General features: G+C 52.2%; 1 protein-coding gene across 1 annotated transcript; it reads left to right on the top strand.

Moving 5' to 3' along the window:
* Positions 1-572: 572 nt before the first annotated feature.
* Positions 573-24,260, top strand: ATP6V0D1 (ATPase H+ transporting V0 subunit d1). The gene is made up of 8 exons (XM_042885990.1): positions 573-746; positions 5,497-5,668; positions 16,285-16,463; positions 18,727-18,806; positions 21,587-21,664; positions 22,161-22,337; positions 22,634-22,711; positions 23,155-24,260. The coding sequence occupies exons 1-8, from the start codon at positions 617-619 to the stop codon at positions 23,314-23,316; spliced, it is 1,056 nt and encodes a 351-aa protein (XP_042741924.1). The 5' UTR covers positions 573-616; the 3' UTR covers positions 23,317-24,260.
* The last annotated feature ends 12 nt before the right edge of the window (positions 24,261-24,272 follow it).

Here is a 24,272-nt window from a genome sequence, read left to right as displayed (position 1 = left end):
TCCACGTCCTGGGGCACCTCCACGTCCAGGGATGGCACCCACAGCAGCAATACCAGCCCCTCACCACCCTCTGAGGGAAGCCCCTCACCACCCTCTGTAGTTCCTTTCTATTAAAAGCCATTTCCCTTGTCCTATCACTATCAAACTGCATAAAAAGCCACCCCCCATGCATGTAAATTTCCCTGAAGTACAGGAAGGCCACAGTGAGGTGTCCCCACAGCCTTCTCTTTCCCAGCCTGAACAAGCCCAGCTCCTTTTCAGCCTTTCTTCACAGGAGAGGCACTCCCACCCTCTGGGCCTCCTCTGCACGCCCTCCCCCATCACCACAGGGCGTTCCCCCACCCAAACAGCTCAAACACTCCGAGATGGCAGCGAACACAGCTGAGGAGGGGGCCACGACAGCGTGAAAAGCCTTCAAGTCACGGCTCAGTGCACAGGGAGAGCTGCTCTCAGCAGCAACCCCGCACTGAGGGGTGATGGCGGCGCTCCGCCTCACACCGCCTCAGCCCTTCCCGCCTGCGCAGAGCAAGCCGGAACCGGAAGTGGGGCATTGACAGCTGCGTCACGTGAGCGCCGGGTCACGTGAGGCGCCGCCGGTCCCGCAGCCGCCGCCATCATGTCGTGCTTCCCGGAGCTCTACTTCAACGTGGACAACGGCTACCTGGAGGGTTTGGTGCGCGGCTTTAAGGCCGGCGTGCTGCGGCAGGGCGACTACGTCAACCTGGTGCAGTGCGAGAGCCTCGAGGGTGAGCGGGAGAGCGCCGGGCCGGGCGGAGCCGCCGCCCCTTCACGGCCGAGGGCTGAGGGGAGAGCCTGCTCTGAGGGGGACTTTGGGGTTGTGTCGGGCATTGCTGTGTGTTTCCACGCCAGGAAACCTGCTCGCTACGTTGGGGCCAGAAATGAGGTGCTTGGCATGGCCTGATCCCTGCCTGAGGTGTGCACTTCTGACAGGAGCAGGCAGCACGCAGGGGGCACCGGCAGCTTTGGAGGCGTTTCTTATGTTCAAACCAAACCAGCGCTGCAGAGCTTGGTAAACTCGGACGGGAACTGCCCTTCCCCGTGAGCTTTGGGCTGATCCTGCTTCAGCCACTGTCTTCTTTCTTGATCGGTGTGTACAAAGCTGGGGTGGGTTTGTGTTGCTTATCGCCCTTGGTCAGCTCATCCTGACCAGTCTGTGCTGTGCAGCTCCCCTGTGCCACTGCCCCATTTGTTTGTCACTCATATGTGTCAGGAGCCTGGTTCAGCAACCTGCTTCTAAATTGTGAGGGCCAAAACCAGCTTGTGGAGATAGGTTGGAACATGTGCCAAGGTGTCTGTTGTTTTTTGTTTTTGTTTTTTTTTTTTTTGTCAGTAGGAGTGTGATTAGAACAATGGAATGGCTGCCCCCACTGTGGGCTGGCTGCCCCACTAGATCAGGTTGCCCAAGGCCTGAAAGAGGTTTCTGGGAAATGTTCCTGCTGGTCAGCAGTGTCAGCAAGCCCTGGACTTTATCGCTGCAGGCTTCTTCCTCTTTGGGGTCTTTCTGTATTTACAGCTTCCTTTTTTTTTTTTTTTTTCCTTTCCCCCTTTTTGCATCCTAAACCAAGTTGTGTAAACCTAGCTCTCCCTTGGTGTGGCACTTTCTGCATTTGAAATGAATCAATTTGAACTTCCCATATCATTGCTCTGCTTTTGTTACTGTCTCCTCCAGACAGCTCTGTGGTGGTTGCTGCTGTTCTCCAACCATAAGGGCTGTTCTGAGTTCTCTGCTCTTCCTGTTCCTCCTCTGCTTTGCTTTCTGTATTCCTGCCTGATTTGAAGGCTTTTCCTTCAAAGGAATGTTGCTCGTGATCACTCATGTAGGTCTGTGGGCAGACAGTTTCTCTCCTCTGACCTCATGGTTCTGATTTTGCTGTCTGTTTTCTGTGCTCTGCAGGCTTTAATGTGAATTCATAGAATCATAGAACAGCCTGGGTTGAAAAGGACTGCTCATTCAGTCCCAACCCCCTGCTATGTTCAGGGTTACCAACCAGCAGACCAGGCGTAACTGTTTTGGCTTAAGCTGTTTTGGCTTAAGCTTTCTGTGTAAATCAAGAATGTTTAATCCTTTTTTTTCAGCACCGAAGTCCTGATGCTTTAGTGGTTCCTCAGACAGGTCCCCGTGCACTGGGTGCCTCTGCTGGGTGCACTTGGAGCTTGCTGCAGCCGATTCCTGCTTCTGACACAAGGTGTCAGCGAAGGACTTGGAGCTGTTTTCCTCTGCCTCCCTCGTGCAAGCTTAGATCTGCTGTGCAGAGTCTGCCTTGGCTAACCGGGCTTATGACTCACCTAGATTCCTGCTGTCAGAAGGGTGCTGCGCTGTCTCCAGCTCCTAGAAGCTGCCATAGGCTCTTAGAGGTCTGGTAGCTGCTCTGCAGAATATTAAACTGTTGCTAGCATTTGACAGCCGTGCCTCTGTAGGAATCATGGAATCATTTGAGTCAGGAGGGATCCTTAAAGGTCATCTAGTCCCACCGCCCTGCAACGAGCCACATCTTGTCAGTGCTCAGAGCCCCATCCAGCCTGACCTTGGGTGTCTGCGCAGGAATGGGGCAGCACTGCCTCTTTGTGCAGCCTGTGCTAGCAGCCTCTCCTTCAGAAGCTAAAGAGCTAAAGGTGATAGGGAAAGGGCTGCTCTGTGCCTAGTTTTGGTGTGGTGTAACTTGCTGGCTGGCAGCTGAGGAGAGGTGGCAGCTCGCTGCTGCTGGTGTGCTGCAACCACAGAAAAGGTTTTAAATTCTGCAGAAAATGAATGATTTTTGGGCATTCCTCGAGCCTGCTTTCAGAGAATCCATTTCAGAAGCATCTGAGGTGGTTAAAACCACCACATAAACAGAAGTGACGTGGGGAGCAGCAAAAGCTGCAGCCTTCAGAAGGAGATGTGGGCGATGAGCTGCTCTGCAGGCTGCTGCAGCATCCCTCCCTCTTTTACTTTGCTACCTTAGGCCTGGGAGGTGGCAAAGCAAATTTCAATTTTTATATATGCAGCATCAGTTTGGGAGTGCCTGAGCTGAGAGGTGGTTGCTGGAATTGCACAGCATGGCCACCTTGAGCTCTGCTGCAATGAATACCCAGCAGGAAGAGGATGAGGCTCCGTTGTGCTGTTGTGCTCTTGCATGGAGCAGCTTTCTGGGAGCTGTGACCTGGCCATCGTTTACCCAGCTTGGTGGGGGAGAGAACAAAAGCAGCGTGGTAATTCAGGAGCTCCCTTGCCAAATGCTGGTTCAGTCTGTTCTCAAAGTGCATGAACCGCTGGGGGAAATGCTGGAACAGCCATGCATACCTCTTGGCCCCGGGCTGCCGACACACAGCAGAGGGGATCTCAGGCAATTGCTGCTGCTGCCAGGTCTGAGCTGTGCTGGGGGCTGGGCTCTGGGAGAGCCTGAGCCTTGTGCTGGGGGGATGCTTTGAGTCAGGGTTTGTAAACCCAGTCCAGTTTTTGGAAAACAAGTTCTGTCCGCTTGGATGCTGAGAGATGCAGAGGAGGTCAGTTCCTGTAGCTTGTGGCTGGCCTTCCCTGTAGAAGCTGTTTCCAAGTGTTATATAAACATGGTCCCTGTTCCAGTTACATGGCCTCGTGCTGGCCCTTGTGCTGTGCTGTGGGGGCAGCCCCTTCTGAGCAGACAGAAAGCAGCTCTGAGCTGTGGGTGGTGACACTGTCCAAGCAAAGCCTGGTGTGCATCAAGCTGCCCTTTTCAGTCCATTAGTCCCTGGTGGTGGCTCTCTGGCATCAGGTAAGCAGGCAGCAAGGTGGATTCTTGCAGTGTGGAAGGTAGGAACTGGAGCTGTGTGTCAGAGCTGAGCGCTTTGAAAGTGTCCCTACTGAAATAAGAGGTGATAGGATGTGCAGTAGCTGCCTTCTCTCCAAGCTCCCCTGTAGATGCAACACAAAATCATGTGGTGCTTGCCCAGACTCAGCTTTCATGGGGGCTCTGAGCAATGACAGAGCTTAGAATGCTACTGACTGTCATCCATAACGATTCCACGTGTGCCAAACTGAGCTGAAGGACGTTCTGAGTTTTGGTGCAATCCAGTTTTAGGGTGTTTGACTCTGTGATGGGGATCATATTGAAAACTCCACTGTCACAGTTATCCAGACTGTGTTTTTCCCCATCTCAGGAGTTCATAATGTCTGGTAGAAAAAATCACAGCTGTTAACTGTGTCTGGAGAGCAGAGATCTGGGTGAAGTTTCTGCTTTGCTTCAACCATGGTGCGTGTTGTTGGGCAAGGAGCTCTCTGCTGCATCCAGGATTCCTTATTAAAAGTAAATGCAGTACAAAACTCTCCTGGAAACGGCTGAGAAACACAACAGAATGGAGTGCTATTAAGTGCCTGGCCTTTCTTTCCCCCCTCTGTAACCACAATCTGTTTCCTGTGAGACTCAGCAGTGGTAATGTCCTCCTAGCTGAAAAGCACCGGGTCAGAAATGTCTTGCTAGATCCCATTGGAAATACCCCAAAGAACTGAAAGCTGTCTGACCCTGCTGGCCCTCTGGATGAGGCCGGTGTCACGCTGTGCAGTACAGCTCAGCTTGGAGCTCAGCATTCGGAATTTGTCCAGCTTCTGCCTGTAGCTGGATGTGGTGTCAGAAGAGCAGACTCCTCCAGCCAGGCTTGACTCACAGCATGTGTGTGCATCTTTTAGCATGTGCCACATGTGTAAGGTGTGTCCTGCTCACCCCGCAGTGCCGAGGACTGGCATCAGAAGAAGCAGGGAGAAGTGCCTTGGTTTCCTCATTTATTTTTCTCCTTGATGATTGCTGTTTGTTTTCTCTGGACGGTGCGTTCACATCTGGTTTGGCTAAACTCTTTCAGCTCTTCTCTTTTTCCCATAAAGGCCTCGAGTCCTGGGGAGGATGCTTGCCTTGCAGGCCCTTTGGGGGTGAAGCTGAAGGGAGATGAACATCATGTACCAGCACAGCTAGTCATGCTGCGAGAAATGGGACTGTGAGACGTTCCTCAGCTCTGGATTCAGTTTTTCCATAGAGATGTTTAGTTGCATTTGGCTCAAATAGGGCTTTTTGTCTGGACAGAGCCAGCAAGTTGTAGTTGCTTGTCCAGAACCACAGCGTGGTTGGGCACCTGACCTATAGCGAGGGCACTGGGGGGAACAAAGCTTTCTTCAGCTTGTAAAGGGAGGGGAAGGTGTTTCTAGCCTTTTTCCTTCATCCAGAGCAGGGAATGGCTGCTGTATGGGGTGTGTTTAAGTGGGCTTTTCTTCAGCCCCTCTCTACCTCTTAATGCCTGACTTATCTTCAACCGTGCAATTAGTAGGATCCATCTGATGATGCAGTCATCTGGCTGCTTTATGATCTTAGGGTTGTTGCCTGCTTCTTTTTGGCTCTGAAAACGTTTCAGGTGCCTCCTGCCTCCCAGTGAGGGAAGCACTGAACACAACCTTTCTTAGGTACAGCTCATCAAACCCCCTGAGCCCCTCAGAACAAACCCTGTGCAGTGGCACTGTGCTTTCTTTTCCAGACTTGAAGCTGCACCTCCAGAGCACAGACTATGGGAACTTCCTGGCTAACGAAGCCTCCCCGCTCACCGTCTCTGTCATTGATGACAAGCTGAAGGAGAAGATGGTGGTGGAGTTCCGTCACATGAGGAACCACGCATACGAGCCCCTGGCAAGCTTTCTGGACTTTATTACGTGAGTACAGCTGTTCACGAGCAGTGCTTAAAACCTCGTCCTTCCAGCCTTGGGTCTCTCAGTCCCGCTTTCTGCACGTTTACCTGCCTTTGCTGCTGAACTGCTTCTGGCTCTGCTTGCCCAGGCATTTACTTTTGTCCCCAGTGCTGATTTTTTCCTGGGTTTTCAGTGTGACCCTCTTCAAAAACATCAGCCTATGCATGACAGCAGCTGTGTGCCAGTTCTGACTCTTCATCAGGGCCGCAGGGATCCTTCCATCCCACTCTGCTGCCTGTAGTCCTGTCCCCATCATAAACTGGTTCAGGGAGCTGAGCTGACCAAAATGGAACAGATTTTCTCATTTGGGGTTAATCTTTCACTGATCTGTTTCCTCAGCTAGCTCGGTGGGGATCCAATCACTGAAGAAAGGGAGGGCCTGGAGTGTGCAGCAGGGCTGCAGCAGCCTTTGTTGGCGCATCAGAAGACACTGGGCTCTTGTGTGCGCAGTCCCACAGCTGGGTCAGCTGATGTAAAGGCTTGAAACAGCAAAGCATCCTTGTAAATCCTTCCTCTTGTATCCTTGCCATGTCTGGACAGTGCCACTATCTCATTTGTCAAACCCGGTGCCTCACAGCTGTAATTTTCTGGGTCACTGTGCTGAAGCTGCCCATCTTCTTAAGTCCTTTGTGGTTTCTAAGCTTCTTCTTGCACACCTGGCTGTAAAACTGGCTCCAGATATAGAGCAGCACATCAGCAAGATATGGCAAAGGCCTCACCTTGCAGCAGCACTGGTAATGGTGGAAGCACTTTGTAGGTCACCACGTGTAATGTGGCAGGCTGGTTCTTAGCAGCATTTGAATGACTTAGCTTTAAAACTGGTGTTCACAATCAGCTCGACTTATGTTTGATCTTGTTCTGCTTCTGTCTCCCCAGCCTTGATGAGCTGTCTAGAGCAGAACACAGCTCTGTGCAGATGATATCTACGTATCTCACCTACTGCATGATCTCTTTTTAAATGCATTGCTCCCATTTGTACAGAATGTTTCTTCCTCAAATTGTCTTCGCTCTCACCTCTTTTTTCTCACAGCTCTTTTTTTTTTTTAATGGCATTGTCTTCAGCACTGCCTGGAGGAAGCAGAATGCAGCTCTCTGCCTCCAGGAAGCGTCTCCACCCTCTCAGGGAGCATTTTGTGCTTGGAGTCCAAGCTCTCCGTTGTATTTCTGGTGCACCATGATGGAGAGATCTCCTGTGGGTATGCAGTGGTGATGAAACAGAGTGTGTTAACAGCTTCAGCTGCTCAAAGGTGCCTGTCTGTTTCTTAGAACCTCAAATAATTGTAGAATGGTTTGAGTTGGAAGGCACCCTAAAGGCCATCTGCTGGCACTCCCTGCACTGAGAAGGGACACCCACAGCTCCATCAGTGCTCAAAACCTCCTTTCCCTGACCTTGGCTGTCTGCAGGGATGGGGCAGCCCAGCTCTGTGTGCAGCCTGTGCCACTGCCTCACCACTTGAAGTATAAAGAACTTCTTCCTTAGCTCTGACCTAAGCCTCCCTTCTTTTAGTTTGAACTCATGTCCCCCTTCTTTTGTCACAGTCACACCTGTTAAAGAATTTGTCCCCTTCTTTCTTAGACACTGAGGACTTCAGTAACTTCTAGTGGTGCTACAGACAAGTAACCACAGGTGAAGGAGGACAGGGAAACTCAAAGAGCAGGATTCTACTGTTTTTGCCCAGCAGGTCTTGATGATAATAATCTGCTGATAATCCTGATATGTTCAGTGAGTAAAACAATGCTGATTTGAGGCAGGGGGCAGGAGTTTCAGAGCTGTACTTCTGACAGCACAGAGCTTCCTGTGCACATCCCAAATATCTGCAGTGGCAAATGGCTCAGTTCAGAGGCAGGCAGTGCCTCCTTGTGCCATGTGTCCTCCATCTCAAACTGCTTTGTTTGTGGGGATAACATCATAGAAATACGGAGCCAGAAGATTTTGGCAGTGCTGGGAACGTTGTGCCCATGCATGTGGCAGGGATGCTGCGTCACCACCTGACCTGGGTGACCCCAGGATGAGGTGGTGTCCCTCTGTGACCACACATGTGCACGCAATGAAATGATTTACCTTTTGCCTTTTAAACAGGACTATTTCCCATTCCTTTTTTGCAGGGTAGGTAATGAGTGTGGGACAGAGACTGCTCCTGCTAGACAGCTCAGTGCCAGCAAGACACGAGGTGGTCAGAGCAAGGAACTTGTGTAACTGAATGTGACTGTGTGCTAAAACCTCCCAGGCTGAACTGGAATAGAAAATGGTAGAAAGATGTGGAAGGTTTGAGTGGGACCGGTTGCTGCTGGAGGGAAGAGCGAGTTCACTGGGAATGGCCCAAGAGAGGTGTGATGGGTTGTAAACCTTAGATTTTCTGATGTCAGGTGGGACTGTAGGAGTTGTGTCAGGCTTAAAAGGGGAGATGTTTGGTGGCGTATTTGGTGCAACTCTGAAATGCACTTTCCAGTGCAGGGTGCTTTTTAGGTGTGCTGTCCTCACGGCCGAGGCAGTGCTGCCTGCAGCTCGCCGGGAGGTGGCACTCCAGCCCTGTGCTGCCTGTGCCCCGTGCAGTAGTGCCAGGGCTGAGAAAGGGCACCTCTCAGGGTGGGCAGAGCTGACCTCCCTGCAAAGCTTAGGGGAAAGGAGGGTTTTTAAAAGCACGCTGAGCCAAGAACGCAGCAATGCAGCAACTGCGGTGCAAGGTTGTCATTCGCAGGGCTGCTTGCCGTTGCTGCTTTCTGTCTTGGTGTGCTCCTCTCCTGGCACCACTGTGACGCTTTCCTGGCTCCAGTCCTCTCCAGGATCTCTTCTGTGGCAAGTGGTGCATTGTTACTTGGCTGATTTCCGTGTTGTTTGTTCAAGTGGTAGCGTCCCGTGCTGCTGCGTATCGCGGTGAGGGAAATCAGAGCCTGCCCCAGTCCATGTGAAACACCTGCTAGCTCTGTGCCTTGCTGTGCAGCTCCTCACAGCACGGCTGCTGCTCCCCTGTGCTGTTCAGCCGACCTCAGTGGGTCTGACTGATGGGCACAAGCTGGCTGCTAGTTTCTTTGCTCCAGCACAAATAATTGTCTGTTTGGCCGAGGGAATGGAGTGACATGCTGTAGGGCAGCAACAAACAGGTATTAAGTGTACTTGAAACAGCAAAACCCACTTCCTGATTTCAACAAGCACATATTGACTTGTGGGATGGAAGTGGGTTTTAGGTTCTTCTCGGTGATGTGCTGCCCTGCCTTTCTGTAAAGGCTTTGTTCTTTGTGCCAGCCTGCTGCTGTGTGCCATGTCCTGGCTCTTTCTTTCCAGTGCTTGTCTATGCAGTTTAGACAGGACTCGTATCTGTCCTTTGTGCTATTACTCTGAGCTCTAGCCAGCTGTAGCCCGATTGGATTGTCAGCTGTAGGGTTTTTTTCAGTGGAGTTGGGAGGAGTGTGGTTTTGTTTGTTGTTTTTTTTCCCCTTACTACTGCAGTGTTTTCTCTGCTTGGGAAAGCCTGATTTCACAGCAGCCTCACCTGAAGGCTTTGTCAGCTTCTGGGCAGTAAAGCTGCTGGGCACAGAAGGGCTCTGCCTCATGGCCAGGCTCTGGTGCCAGCTCTGAGCCCACATAGGAGCGAGGCCTGGGGTGGAGCTGGGTCTGAACACGTCTTCCAGGTTCGTGATCACACCTGTCTGCAGAGGATGGACTCAGACATCATTTGTCTTTACCTCCCCAGTCTGCTAGACCTTGGGAACATGGTTGCCCTGAGGATGTCCCTGGGAACTTGGCTGTCGGTACGTTTTTGCGGTCACAGGACCTGTTTTTGACGAGGCTTCGTGTACCTTTTCCACTTGCACATGCCTTTTTGTAGCTGACACTTCCTTCTAGTACCTTCTCTGTGACCCTTTCCTGCTCTGCCTCTCCCTGCACTGGATAGATCTAGTTTCTACTGCCTGGCTTTGAGTTGAAACTTAATCTTAATGGCAGTGCTTTTCTAGAGCCAAACTGTTTCAATTGCTACTTGAGCTGAAGACTCAAGTCTTCCTACCCTCCTCTGGAGTAGGAAGCTGCCTGTCTTTGTTTTAAATGTACTGCAGTGTGCATGCTGGCATAGCTGTGTGAGGTTACAAAATATGACTGCGTCCTTTCGAAGCCCTTTCTTACAAAAGAAAGAGCTCCAGGAGCTTTACATTAGGTGCTGACAGTCTGTTGGGGTGCATGCAGCAATCTGAAGTTTCTTTTCCCGCTGCTTCTGCGGTTTAAAACTGCACGGCGCTATTTATTTGTTGAGACCTTCGTGATGGTGAGATCGGGAAGCAAAAAATTACCAGAGCAGCTGGGGATCCTGCAGTAAAAGGTTTACGAGCCTCTTCTGGCAGAGATGGTTTTGGCAGAGAAGCACAGGCTCCTGACAAACAGCTTCCCTGTTTGCAGAGAGTGCAAAGTTGAACTGATAAGCCAAGTTCTTGGAGGGATTGTGCAACGTTCAAAACGAGAGGGCATGGAGCTAATGGTCTGGAAATGATCACAGGCTCGCGGCCTCTGGATGGTGGCATTGGAACTGCGTCTGTTCCCATGCTTACTCAAAGGATACAGGGCTCGTGCCTGTTTCCCAGAACCAACGTCTGCAAAGATAACCGGGTTGTGTGCCTCGCTGGTGGCTGCAGGAGTCATCTTTCAAAACAGCATGACGGCGGGTGTCCCCTTAGGAAAGGGCAGCGTGCTCTCTGGAAGGTGGATTTTGCTGCATATCACACTGGGCTTTATTCCCTGCTGCACCTGGAAGATGCTTCCTTTCACCAGTTCCTTTAAACTGGAACCCTGCTTCGACTGACCGGTGCTTTTCTTGGCTTGGGAAGTGTCAGCACGGTGCCAGGCAGGCACGCTGAGTCACGCTACTCATGCTAGCAGGGTGCTCTCACTGGAGGCAGCAAAATGTAGCGATAAGTTCCAGTTGTAATTAAGGACACTTCTTCCTAACGAAGCTCTGTGGCCCTGGGGATGGCCCTCGCAGGCAGACTGGAGCTGACTGGAGGGGGAACGTGCTGTTCCTGGGTGACTGCATCCATGCTGGTTTGCTTCACCCAGGGGCAGGCATGGGCTTAGCCCTGTCCTCACCGGCTTTGCTTACAGCTGAATCCCTCTGGTTGTTCTCATGCTTGCCTTGTGTTCCATCTCACCACTCCTTCCTCTGCAGCTGCGTAGCGTGTCTGCTAGGGGCATTAAAGCAGAACAGGGAAGGAGTACTTTACAAGTTATCCGTGCTCCCCTGGTGGATTTATGCCTGGCTGTGGTGATTCCAGAAGGCAGCTTGCGTGCATGCGGTGCATTTAATTGGATGAGCATTCACTGGGCACTCCTGAATCCACATGATGTGCTTTGCTCCTTCATAGAAACCATTCTCAAGGTCTTCCACTGTTAGCAGCTTTTGTTTTCCATTTGGCTTTAGCAAAGTTTATGTGTGAGCAGAGTGATTAGATGTCCCTGATCAACACTTAAACTGCGATTAGTGCTAAAGTCTCCTAGGAGCAGTGCAGTGCCAGGGCTCAGCCCAGCAGACCAGCCTAATGTTTCTCAAGTTCTGAGGTCAAGCTTAAGGCATCAGGCTTAAGAAACCAGAGCCTCTTGCATGAGGCTGCTTGGCATTCAAAACATTCATGATGTCTCAAGGGGGTGGCATGCATCTAGAGTGCGACGTGTGTTTGTAAATCCTCAATGCTGCAGTGCTTCTGAAGGGGTTTTCTGTTGTTTTTGGTTTGGTTTTTTTTTGCTCATTAGGCTTTAATGTGACTTATGCTGTACGACTGCTTGCAGGTTGCTGGATGATACCACTAGGAAACTGAATTCTGTCTCAAGAGATGGTAATAATCACGTGGAGCTAAATATAGAGAGCGTTTCTGGATGCTCGGATGTGAAAGGCTCTGCAGTGCTGTGAAGTTATACCTCTTTGCTGTGAAATGGTCCCATTGATCTAAGGTTAGCAGAGCACTCACTTTCTGGCCGAGCTCCCATTTTGTGGTAGCAACCATGACTTTCACAGCTTTCTCTTTGGCAGGTCTGCAAAGTGACCACTTAGGTGTGGTTTTGATGGTGTGATGGTAGGAAAGACAGGGAGAGGTCAGCATGTGTCCACGCTGCCTGCTCCCTGCCCTGCCCTCTGAGCTCAGCAGCACGGCAGGCGATGCTTCCAGCCCACAGGTTGATTTGTTATTGAGCTGAAAATGGAACCTGAGGATTTAATTCAGTTCTATTGCTGTCTGTTACTCCAGGAGAGCCTCAGTGAGGCATTGAGGTCTCTGTGAGGTCCCTTTTCCTTTCCTCAGCAGGGCAATTAGTTTGCAGTGATCTGCTCCATGTGCCAGCCTCTCAGCTGTCAGTGCTGCTCTATGTCAGCTACTGCTCCTCCGGGCGTTCCTTTCCTCACTTCAGAGCTCAGAAAGTGGTAACCCTGTGCTCTACATGCCAGCACCTTGCTAACATCTTCAGCCCTAAGTGCATGAACTGGGTGAGCCACTCTGAACATAAGAGTGACTGCAGCCAATGCCACTTCATTTGTCATTTAAGGCTGTCTCTGGAATTTGCACAGGGTTCAGAGCACTCCTCTGATCCTGCTGGAGTTTCCCCTCTTTTATCTCAAAGCAAACACTCAGCATCTGCAGCCACAGATTACTGCACGTGGGAGAGCACAGGAGGTCTGTGGTCAGCATCCCCAGCATTTCCCCAGAAGAGAAAGCTCTGGGGAGACCTCACTGTGGCCTTCCAGTATTTGAAAGGAGCGTATAAGCAGGAGGGGGAACGGCTGTTTATGAGGTTGGATGGTGATAGGACAAGGGGGAATGGATTTAAACTGAAGCAGAGGAGGTTTAGGTTGGGTATTAGGAGGAAGTTTTTCCCCCAGAGGGTGGTGAGGCACTGGAACAGGTTGCCCAAGGATGCTGTGGATGCCCCATCCCTGCAGGCATTCAAGGCCAGGCTGGATGTGGCTCTGGGCTGGTTGGTGACCTGCACACAGCAGGGGGTTGAGTCTAGATGATCACTGTGGTCCTTTTCAACCCAGGCCATTCTATGATTCTGTGATCTCCCTTTGAGGGGAAGGTCTGGCAGTGGGGACACCGGTGTGAGCAGAGCCCCAGGGCTGCCCTGCCCCACTATCAGCCCGCTGCCTCCTGTGCAGGGCTGTCCTCATGACCCCTCAGCAAGCAGCTGTTAAACCACAGCTTGGCAGGGCTCTCAGAGGATCCCTGAGAAACGCAGGTCATGCAGTGTTGGGTTCATTAGTCATGCTTTGTGACCACTTGCAGTATTGTTTACGGCTTCTTTAGTATCCCAGAGCAGAAAGCAATAAAAAGCCAACCTATCTGCTGCAGGACAATGACTCTTTATGATTAGATTAGGAAGTGGGGGAGGGCAGAGCCGTGCCTGCTTTGGGGTTGCTGCCTTGCAGGGCCGTGCCCTGGTGCCTTCAGGCTGTCGGTGTCCCACGTGAGGAGCTTTCATGCATTTTATGTGCTCCTTTGGTGGAAAGCCATTATAATCTTTCCTGTATCTCTTGCTAATCAGTGATTGTACTGAAAGAAATCCAAAAGGAGGAGAACACACATTGTTGTGCTACCTGTACACAGCCATCGCATGGGTGCTGCCCTCCTCACTTCTAGGCGCTCATCCAAGCTGCAAGCCAGCATCTCCTGCTGACAGCAGTGCTTCTGAACACGATGACTCCTTCCTGTCCCCAAATCAGAAATTCTGCTGCAGTGTGAGACGTGAGTGCTGCTTCTAGGAACCAGCCAGCGCTGTGTTTCTGTGAATGTGAGTTTCTGGTGTAGCACCACACCTGGGTGTAGTGAGAGGAGGGCAGAGCGAGGCAGGATGTGACTACAGTGGAGCTCCTGCTGATTGTCCAGCCTTTGCAGATGCAGATAACAGCTCGTGGCAGGAGTGTAATGAAGCTGGTAAGAACCTGATAGGAGATGGGGAGAACCATGACAAAGGCTGCTCTATTAAACTAGGGGTTGGAGGAGGTTCTAGGAAAACTGCTGCCACCATAATCAATCTAATCCCCTGGGGCTGGGCGGAAATGCTGGAGTGGCCAGGACCTCTCCTCTGGTTTTAGTACAGCTGTGCTACTGAAAGCAGATGCGTTCTTGTTGGGAACTGGCAAGTGTTGCCCCTTCCAGAAATGGGAAGAGGCTTTTCCAGCTGCCCTGGCACTGGAGGACTTGCCTCATCGCCGTGACTGACTAAGCCAGAATGACTGAGACGAACCAGAGGCTGCATTTGAGTAAGTGTGGTCTGGGCTTGCTTGAAGGAAATGGGATTCACCCTTAGCTCACTATCAGGAAGGGTGATGTGGGTGTGCTGCTGTCTGCCTGCCCTCGCAGCCGTGGGAAGATCTTTGTCCTGCTCGCTAGAGCAACACCACCACCACGATGGAAATTGAAAAGTGAACTTTCCCTCTGCTTTGCAAGTGGTGATGTCTCCTGCAGAGGGAATTCCTTCTCTGAATGTGGATCCAATGAGCCAATAAGATGCTCTTGATTGCCTGAGGGCTGCAGGGAACTTGCTCATGGTTCTTACCAAGGAGCACTTCTTGCTGCCAGGAGATTGCAACCATGGTGAGAGCTGCACAAACAGGACAGGTGATGACCTAGCAGACTGAAGGGTGGTGGAGGTTTCCCAGTGCCCTGGTAGCTGTGTGACTGCTGTAGTTCTAGACTGAGCATCCCTGCAAGTCAGAAGGGTTCTCTGCAGAACTGATGGTTGGAGGAGTGTTACCTGCTGCCTGGAGAAAGGGGCAGCACCTGTTTGAGGAACGAAGGTGTGGATTTGTTCATGGGCCTTCCCCTTGAGTGCATTTGAGAGCTTGTTAAGCCCATCTAATAAAACTGCAGACACCTGCCTTTGGCTGGCTCTGCTCGCCTGTCCTTCCTGGGCTTCCAAGGGAAGCAGCTGTGTGGCTGTTAGCTCAGAGATGCAATGAGCAGCAGCATCCCCATACTGTCTGACTGCCTTGCTGTCCCGCCAGCCTTGCCCCACTGGCTGCAATGCTTCAGCACCCACCTGCTTCAAACTCACACAGTTCCTTCTCATGTTCAGATGTCCAAAACCGTTTGGATGCGGTGCTCAGGGACGTGATTTAGTGGAGGGTTGTTAGAGTTAGGGCAGTATGGTTAGGTCGTGGTTGGACTCGATGATCTTTAAGGTCTTTTCCAACCTGAGTGATTCTGTGTTGGAATTGAGGCCCAGTCCTCTCTGTTGCAGAGCAACCTTCTTCAGGACTTTTCGCACCAGCTGCCTGCTAAGCTTTTACAGTTCAAGGAGTCAGAGTGCAGGAGCATGAAGCCCCGAGTGCCCTGCTCCTTTAGCATCTTTGCCCCTTCTCTGCTGCTGAGGAGTGGAAATAGTTGTGTGTGGTTCTGGGAGGGTATAAATAAAGGCTGTGCCAAAGCTGCCAGCCCCATTGTTTTCAGAAGGGAGCGGAACTGCAGGAGTGTGACCCTTTCTCCATGCTCTTGGCGAGGTTGAGCAGTGCTGTTGGCACCAAAGCTGAACTCGAGACAGGTTATCAGTAGATTCCTTTTTGCTCTGGTCCTTTGGCACTTTGGTGACCTGATCTCTGCAGAGCAAGCGATGCTGGGAGAGCAATGGGAACAGCTCCCTTCTAGGAGCAGCTCTATCCTGTGCAGCATCCGTGTCTCTCCTGTACTGAGGACACCACATCTGGATGCAGCACTCCAGGTGAGCTCTCACAGTGCAGAGCAGAGGGACACATCCCCTCCCTGACTTGCTGGCTTTGCTGCTTTGGATGCAGGGGGGCACAGTAGTGGCTCGTGTCCAGCTGCCACCCACCAGTCCCCCATGTCCTTTTCAGCAGGGCTGTGCTCCATCCTTACATCCCACAGCTTGCACTGACAGTGGGGGTTGCTGCGACCCAGGTGCAGGCTGCGCACTTGGCTCTGTTGGATCTGATGAGGTTCTCTTGGACACACAGCTTGAGGTCATCCACCAACTTGCTGAGGGTGCACCTGATTCCCCTGTTGATGTCACTGATGAAGATGTGGCCCCTGAGGGGCACCACTGGGCACTGATCTCCATCTGAACATTGACCCCTCTCTGGGTATGATCTTGCAACCAGTTTCTCGTTCGCCGTATCTTTCCACTCTGGAGAGAAAGATGTGGGAGATCATCCTTACTGGAGTAGATAGATGACATCAGCGGCTCTTCTCTTGTCCACTGGTGCATTATACCATCATAAAAAGCAATGACTTCTTGTAGTGAGCGTGGCCAGACACAACAGGGACGGAACCCCAGGGAGGTTGTATGATGCACGTGGTTGGAAGTGACTGAGTTCAGCTTGGTAAGGAGCTGAGCTGGCCGTGCCTGGAGCAGGAGGTTTGGCCCAAAGCCTCCAGAAATCCCTTCCCATCTAATATTCTTCAGCGGTCGGCTGCAGCTGCCAAAATGATGCATTGAGCTGTAGCATAAGCCTGGGCTTGGGACTGCACTTGGCATTAAGGAGGTGCCTCACTTGTTCTTTGTGGGAAGGGTGCATCTTCCTGGAGATGCTCGCAGGGCCTGGTGCTGCTGTGGTGCTATTTGTGACAGGCTTCCTCTTTCACCCCTGCAGGTACAGCTACATGATCGACAACGTCATCCTGCTGATCACTGGCACGCTGCACCAGCGCTCCATCTCTGAACTGGTGCCCAAGTGCCACCCTCTGGGAAGTTTTGAGCAGATGGAAGCTGTGAACATTGCGCAGACACCTGCAGAGCTCTACAATGCCATCCTGGTGGACACTCCCCTGGGTGAGCAGAAGTCCCTTTGCCCTGGAAGACCAAGCAGTGGGTAACACCCAGCTGTGGCTGCAGTGCCTGTGGTGGTTGGGCTTGAGCTCACCTCTGTGCCTGTCCTATTCCAATTTTTCCAGTTGGACCATTGGGTAATTTCTTGAAGGAAATGCTTGGAGATAACTGTTAGAGATTGACGCATGGTCTGTCTTGTTCTGAGATGGATAAAATTAGCTCTGGGTCAAGCTTTTATCTCTACTATCTGTACTGCTATCTATGCTACTTTATCTATACTATCCAGCTAACTAGTAGTACTATCTAAGCTACAATCTCTACTATCTAACTGTAACCATCTATATACTAACTTCCCAAAAGCAGACGGCGACAACAAAAAACCCATGCCAAAGCTTCATAAGCTGTTTGGATAGCAGGATCCTGCACTGAGGCACTGTCACAGGCTACAAGCCTTGACCAGGAGGCATGTGACTCTGTAAAAACAGTTCTGTGAACAGCCATGCAGGCAGATCTGGTCTTTAAAGATAAAAGGTGTAGGAAGTGGTTGTGGAGAAAACGCAGGAGACTCTGCTGTAGTAGGAGAGGTAGTCACAGGAGACCTTCTAAGTTAGTATCTGTGGGCAAAGGTAATGAGCTACGCCTGAGTCAGTGATTAATCACTCTTTTTGGAGTTGCTGGAAAGAACAAAACACTTAAATCATCATTTTGTCTTTGATGGTAGTTGTCATTTTTGGCACTAAAATGCTTGCTGTAGTAATGGGGTAACTCAAGTTGTTGTCATGGAAAAACAATTTGCCACATAGAGCCCAGCAAAGAAGGAAGAATGTGTCTAAAGGGGTCTGGCCACCTCTGAGTGTCCAGAGGAGAATGGAGCTGCTGCAGCAAGGCCAGTGCCAGTACAGCTGAGCATGGTGTGCTTGGCTTGCTGGGTAGGAGACTGCCTGCAGCTGAGCCAAGTCCGCTGTAGGGGTGGTGTGTGGGAAGAGCATCCTCCTCAAGGGTGAGCATGAACCTTCCCACTTCAGGAATAAGATAGAACCAAGTGTTCAAAGGTATTATTAGCTCCCAGAGACCTAAAAGCTTCACCTTGGTACACTGGTGAGGAGATTGCAGAGGAGGTTCTCTGCCTCTTGCCTTCGTGCACTTGTCCCTGAGTGAGCTTTGCCTGCCCCTGCCCTGGCTGGTCCAAGTGCCTCAGACCTTTGCCCTGGCTGTGCCCTTGAGCCTATGTACCATCTAGTGTGGCATTTCTTCAGCAGGAGGACGTGGGGAGTAGCAGTGTTGCCTAAACAAGCAAGCACGCAGGCTCCAGTTGTTTAACTTGCACTCCTTCCAGTGACCACACGCGAAGAAACAGCAGCTCTATCTCCTAACAGTGCCTGGGCAGCTACGTGGCTTGGTAGGAATGCCTAACCCCAAATGGCTTTCATAGGTTAGCAGGGCAAAATAAGTCTTGCTGTTAGCCTAATTTGGGATATTGGAGGGCCAAGAACTGAAATAGCTGTGTTCTCATTCCTCTGCTACTCTGAAGTAGCCACTGGTCTCAGGCTAGCCAGCGAGCCCTGCAGTGAAAACCAGTCCTGGCACTCTCTGGTTTCACTTCTGCCAGCCATAGTGAGCAGTGTGCCTCTAGCTACGTGGCATTGCCCGCTGCTGCTGCTGCATAGCAAAGAGGCCTCTGTGGGGGTCATCCTCTGCTCAGGGCTCTTTGATCCCCACCAAGCTTCCAGGCTGTAGGAGCTGTCGTATCCCCACATCTCCTGAACCCACATAAGGTGCTGGAGGAGGAAGGAGAAGCACACCAGGACTGCTGTCTCCCTGCTGCTGTGCTGTAGCAGGCAATTTGGAAGCTACCTTGTCAGTTCTGAGAGCCTGCATCTGGGAGCAGTTTGGGGTTGATTTGTTTGCTGTTTTTTCCTTTTTTTTTTTTTTTTTTTTAAATGTGGGCTGCTCTGGTACTGATGGTGGTGGCTGGAGATGAGAACTTCAGCTGAGAATGAGTTGTTGACAGCATGGTAGGACTTGAGGGATCAACACAGTCTTCCAGGGGTGAAGAAGGACATTGGGTTGAGTGCTCCAAAAAATGGCTGTGGCCTGGGGAGCAATGGTGAAGCCTGAGATTTGAGTTATGGCAGTTTGGTGGCACTGAAGACAAGGGCCAGAGCAGCTCATCACAACCTGTGCTCCTGCCTGCTGTTTTCAAGGGCTCGCTCTGTGTGTGGGTCTGGTCAGGGCAGCACCAACTGTGTCTGTGGTTCTCTTTCAGCTGCTTTCTTCCAAGACTGCATATCCGAACAGGATCTTGACGAAATGAACATTGAAATCATTCGAAACACGCTGTATAAGGTAACTGAGACTCTGGGAAGGGAAAGAGATGCTCGCTTCCCCATTCATTCCTAGTGTGCCTGCAGCTCTGTCTGGCCAGGAGCTCCAACCGAGAGGCTGACTTTCTTCAAATAAAGGGAAGAATGCATTTCCCCCTTAGAGTAGATACAAAAATAAATTTGCTCCTTGTCCCAAGCTTGCACGGGAAACTGTCAGCTCCTCTTCTGGCCCCGTCTGGTTTGAGCTGGCAGCATAAAAGTGTGTGTTTATGTGCAGGCTGTGGCTATCGCTCCATCTCAGCTCTCTGGATTAAGGGTGGGATGCAGATTGTATCTGCCAGCCTTGTTTGCACTGGTCACAGCCAGCTAGCAGGCAGCGTGACCTCTGCTTCCCAAGGAAGCCTTGGCCCGTTGGGAGAGGTGGAGAGCAGGTCAGGCATGAAGGGAAGGAGGCAAAGGGAGGGGAGAAGGTGCTGCGCGTCGGCAGTCATGCCCAGCTGCACGTGGCCTCTGGCATGTACTGATCTTTTGTTGTAATGGAGGGAGGTATGCTGGCACGCATAAATACCTGCACCTTTGCAGCTTGCAGCTCGCTGTATGGAGCTGGGGGAAGGCTGGGAGCAGAGTGAGCATGCAGCAGGCAGTTTGGTGGGTGCCTGCAGCTTGGTGGGTGCCTTCACCTTGGGTCCCAGCTGCCGCTACCTTGCCCGTCTCCTTGCAGAGGCTGGGTGCTCCTTTGCATTCTGCTTTTGCTGCTCCCAAACTGAATGTCTGCCTCTCAGTGCTCTGGGACTGGCTCTCACTGGTATTCAACCCCTGGGGAGGTTCTTGAGTGGAAATGTGCTAAAAGAAGGGAGCAGGAGTTAGAAGTGAAGTGGTCAGCTCTTAGAGCAGAGGGAGGTCAGCAGCGGAGGCACGCTGGCATCATCATTTTCACTGCTTTCTTCCGTGTTTTCCCATCTTGGAGTGGATGTGCTGGAACGCAGCTGGCTGGCTGCTGGCCTTTGCTGGCAGCCTGCCTATAGGAACCTGCTGGAGGAACTTTGTGGCTGGACACTAAAATACAGCACAGAGATCGCTGTGGATAAATGTGAAGCGATGCATGGGAGGCGTGAAGAGGTGATCTTATGAAGCTCTCCTTATTCCCTGCTGCTACTGCTACATTAAATGTTGGGTTGTGAGCAGTTGGCTCTTCACAGTGAGAACTGCACAAACAGCCCTGTGCCGCTGCCTACATCTGCGGCGTGTTTGTGCTGCACACTGCACCTTTTCATGATCCAGTTCCTCTCTCTCATCTCAGAATGCAAACAGCAGAACAGGAGAAGCTGCTAAGAAGGGCACTGTAAAGGTTTAGATGCTTCCATGTGGGAAACCAGAAAGAAGGTTTGGGATTCCTCAGCTGGAAGAGAAGTGAACTGTGATGGTAATGTTGAACAAGACAACGAGGATGGACAGGCCACAGATCAGCCTGGATGTGAAGCACAAACAAGACTAGCAGAAGGCAGAGGGTAATTGAATTGCGTCATGGAAGTGAAAGTCCATTAAGGACTATTAAATGTGAGCACACCACCATTTCAGGGATACAGGTTTCGGGACTCTGGAGAGCTTCCTGTAAATTGCTGTCATCTGTGAGGGGCCCCAGGGAGGGCACCCAGCATGGCTGTCCTGCAGTCTGCATGGTGTCTGTGCTGCTGGGTCCTCACGAAGTGCTGGATATCTGAGCACACCTCCTCTATTTGCAGGGCCTGAGGTTTGCATGTGAACTCTGAGAAAGGCAGAAAGTGGTGAGCGAGCCTCTCACCCAGCCTCAGGCAAAGTTCAGTGTCTGTGCCTTCCTTTCCTTCAGGCCAGTGCTCTGCTCTTCTCTGTGCTCCAGCAGTGGCAAAGAGGATTTCCAGCCTTCTGGCCACGGTGTCTCTTGATGCGTGGTGCTGGCCCAGCTGTGCCCTTTGGCACTGTATTTACAGAACACACTCATCCAGGTGCATTCCTAGAGCGGAGGCCGAGGATGTGGTCCATCTTGTGACAGGGCAGAGATTTGTGGTGTCTCAGCATCGTTATTTTTCCATCCCTTTACGCGGTTCTGTCTGCAGCGCTCTGTCTGGGGAGGTGTTTTATCACATGATGGTCTCCTCTGAGCAAGTTTTTTGCTGAACAGCACTTTTAGCCTTGCGCTGCATCCACGGCTCCCCTTGGGGGATGCAGTCATCCTCCAGCTGGATTCTGGTACCTCTCCACAAAGGATTACGTTTCCTGGAGGCAGCATGGCTGTGCCTAGCTTGATACTTTCTGCAGTGCTCCAGTTGGGATGGAGACCCGGCGGCTGCAGTGTGAGAAGAGAATTACAGAGGACGGCTGGTTTCCTTCACAGATGTCCCGTCTCATCTCTCAACTCTGCTTACACAGCGCTCCTTTCTGAGCTTGGGTCTTGCAGCTATGGTTGTGTGGCTTGGCATGTTTGTAGAGGCCAGAGCAGGGTCAGGAAACCATGTGAGACTCGAGCGGATGCTTTGGAGTTAGACCACTCGAAGGAGCAAAATAGGCTTGAATGTTGGTGCCTGGTGTTCTGCCTGCTGTAAGCTCATCCAGTCCCTTGAACCAAGCAAACCACAGCTCTTCATGTCTCCGGCTCCTGGGGAAGCACTGTCCCTTGTGTGGGCTTGGCATCCAAGTTCACTTGGGGTGAGAGTGCCTGTGCTGTGTTATAAAGTGTCTGGGAGCGTCCCTGCTTGCTGTCTGAACGGCCCTGCGAGTGGTAAATGAAGCAGTGTGGAAACGTGCTCATTCCTCTCTGTCTTCCAGGCATACCTGGAGTCCTTCTACAAGTTCTGCAAGGCGCTGGGAGGTACCACAGCAGACGCCATGTGCCCCATCCTGGAGGTAGGTCTGGAACACCCTGCAGGGGCACCCATTGCTCTGTGATGCTGTCTGCCAGCACTAAGGGTGATCCTTGTCAGCATCCCACTGCAGCCTGACCTAGGAGAACACTGTCTGCACGTGACTTTGGGCAGGCTTGGTCACCTCATCTTGGCAACCTCCATCCAACAAGCAGGAGAACTTCCAGCACCATTCTGCGCGTGGCTGGTCAGTGTGCCAAGGCCAGCTGGTGGGTGTGCTGGGCTCGAGGGCAGTAGGTGGGAGAAAATCACTCCCGGAGCTCCGCTCAGCGCTTTGGTTTGTTCCCAAAGTAGGGATTTCCTCAGCCCAGCAGTCCCCAGGCATCAGCTGTACAAGGAGCCCACACATGTAGAGCTGTGCATCCCAGGCAGCGAGCCAGGCTTGCTCACGCTGCCCTCTGATGTGGCTCTGTTCAGAGCAGCACCGGTGTCTGCTGACCTCACTGCAGTCTGAGGTGAAGCTCTCTTTTCTCCCACAGTTTGAAGCTGACCGGAGGGCCTTCATCATCACCATCAACTCCTTTGGCACTGAGCTGTCCAAGGAGGACCGAGCAAAGCTGTTCCCACACTGTGGCAAGCTCTACCCCGAGGGGCTGGCTCAGTTAGCCAGAGCAGATGACTACGAGCAAGTCAAAAATGTCGCCGACTACTACCCTGTGAGTGCTTTGGGGTGAGGGCACGGGGCTGGCACCAGGATCTGCTGTGCATCGGGGCTGGGGGAGCTCAGGAGTAGGCAGCATGAGGAAAGGACTGCTTGTCTTATGCTGCTTGGAGTCGGAGAGCTTGGTGTCTCTGTGCTGAAGCAACACATGTCAGTGCTCGTGTGTGTGCACAGGGCAGCTCTCTGCTGACCCAGTCTTGTTGCTGTTTCTGGTGCATGGGGCCCAGGAGTGCTGCTGAGCTCGGAAGGTACCAGGGTGTGGATATATCTTTTTGTACCATCTTCCCTCAGGAGTACAAGCTGCTGTTTGAAGGGGCTGGCAGCAACCCTGGAGACAAGACCCTTGAAGACAGGTTCTTTGAGCATGAGGTAAGTGAGCCCTGAGACGCTTCCCAGCAATTGTGTCTGCCTTTGCCCTCTGAAAAACTCGAGGAAGCAGCAGGCTTGGCTGCTGCCCTGGTGGTAGAGCTCCAGAATATCAGTGCTTTGCAAGAATAGTTTGGGGGAAGGAAGAGGCTGCTAGCCATGTGCTCCAAGGAGGGAATGAGGCTCAGTCCTCGTCACCCAGAAGCTTACAGCAGTGTGCCTGTAGGCTGCTGCTAGGTCCACCAAAAGTGAAAGCAGAGTGTAATTATGTGGGAAAGGCCGGTTCTCACAGCATGTGAGGGTATAAATTCCTCCTCTGTGTGTCAGACCCCTCCTGGTTGAGCCCTGAGCCTTCTGGGGAAGTCAGTGCTGCTCCATCCTTCCCTGGGCTGGCTTCTGGCAGAGGACAGTCCAGCAGAGGTGGACAGGTGCCATGTCTTCCCCAGGTGAAGCTGAACAAGCTGGCATTCCTCAATCAGTTCCACTTTGGAGTCTTCTACGCCTTTGTGAAGCTGAAGGAGCAGGAGTGCCGCAACATCGTGTGGATCGCAGAGTGCATCGCCCAGAGGCACAGGACCAAGATTGACAACTACATTCCCATCTTCTAACCCTGCTCTGCTCCTGTCCGACCCCTGGAGCCCGGAGGGACCCTTGCCTCTCTTCCACGTGCTCCCTGAGTTACCCCTTGCCTAGACTCCAGGGGTGTTGAACTGGCTCAAGGGGAGGAACTGTACAGTTGCTAGTTAAATTATTCTCAAGCTGAAGTTAGATTGTGTGTGCAGTGAGGGGTCCAGAGGGGCTGGTGGCACAGGCTTGGCCCTGTGCAGCGGGAGGGACGCCTCCTGTTGTGTACCCATAGTACCTGTGTTACTGTACTCATCTGCTGTATGCGCTTCCCCTGGCTGAGCCTGGGGCTCGCTGCCTCCCGGCACTGCAAGGAGCACGGCAGCTCTGCCCCAACCAGCAGTCCTTGCTGTCAGGGCTCTGAGCACGCTTCCTCCTCCGTGTTGTCCCTGTGAGGTTTAGTTTGAATGTAACTTGTAGCGTAGCCAGTGCTGCTGTGTAATCCCTGCATCCCCCGTAGCAAAACCCTGTTGTGGGAGCGACCGGGCAGCCCCAGCCAGAGCTGGGACGGAGCCTGTGGGAACACCAGGGCAGAGCCAGAGCACATGTGCAGTGCTCCTCCAGCTCCAGCAGCATTCACACCAGTGCTGGTGTCCTTAAAAGCTCCTCTATCAGCTGCTGGAGCTTGGAATGGCTCTGGGAGCCAGCTGAGCTTCTTTCTCCCTGCAAACGCTTGTGGCTTGGAGCTCCCCGTCCTCCCCAGCTGTTGGGATGGTGCTGTGCGCTGCATCGCCCTGTGGGCCCGGGCCCAGGGCAGAGCTGGAGTCCTGTCCACAGCTGGGGGGGGGGGGTGCTGGTGGGGAACACACGCCTGGTGCTCCCAGCAGCAGCAGCTCCATCCTGGCTTTGTGCTGCGGTCACCTCTGAGTGTCTGTTCTCCTGTGACCCTCCCTCCTCTCTACACCAATAAATATCTGCCTACTGCACAGCCTGCTGCGCC

The sequence above is a fragment of the Lagopus leucura genome, unplaced genomic scaffold (assembly GCF_019238085.1).
Source record: "Lagopus leucura isolate 7727_CA_CO unplaced genomic scaffold, USGS_WTPT01 Super-Scaffold_100054, whole genome shotgun sequence".
In the NCBI taxonomy this organism is placed as follows: Eukaryota; Metazoa; Chordata; class Aves; order Galliformes; family Phasianidae; genus Lagopus; species Lagopus leucura.
Note: the sequence above shows the minus strand (reverse complement) of the source record. Positions and strands in the feature narration are given on the sequence as shown.

Coding starts and splice junctions, on each gene's coding strand:
- ATP6V0D1 (XM_042885990.1), top strand. CDS start 617: ATGTCGTGCTTCCCGGAGCTCTACTTCAACGTGGACAACGGCTACCTG. Junction 5,669..16,284: donor AGCTTTCTGGACTTTATTAC/GTGAGTACAGCT, acceptor TCACCCCTGCAG/GTACAGCTACATGATCGACA. Junction 21,665..22,160: donor CCATGTGCCCCATCCTGGAG/GTAGGTCTGGAA, acceptor TTTCTCCCACAG/TTTGAAGCTGACCGGAGGGC.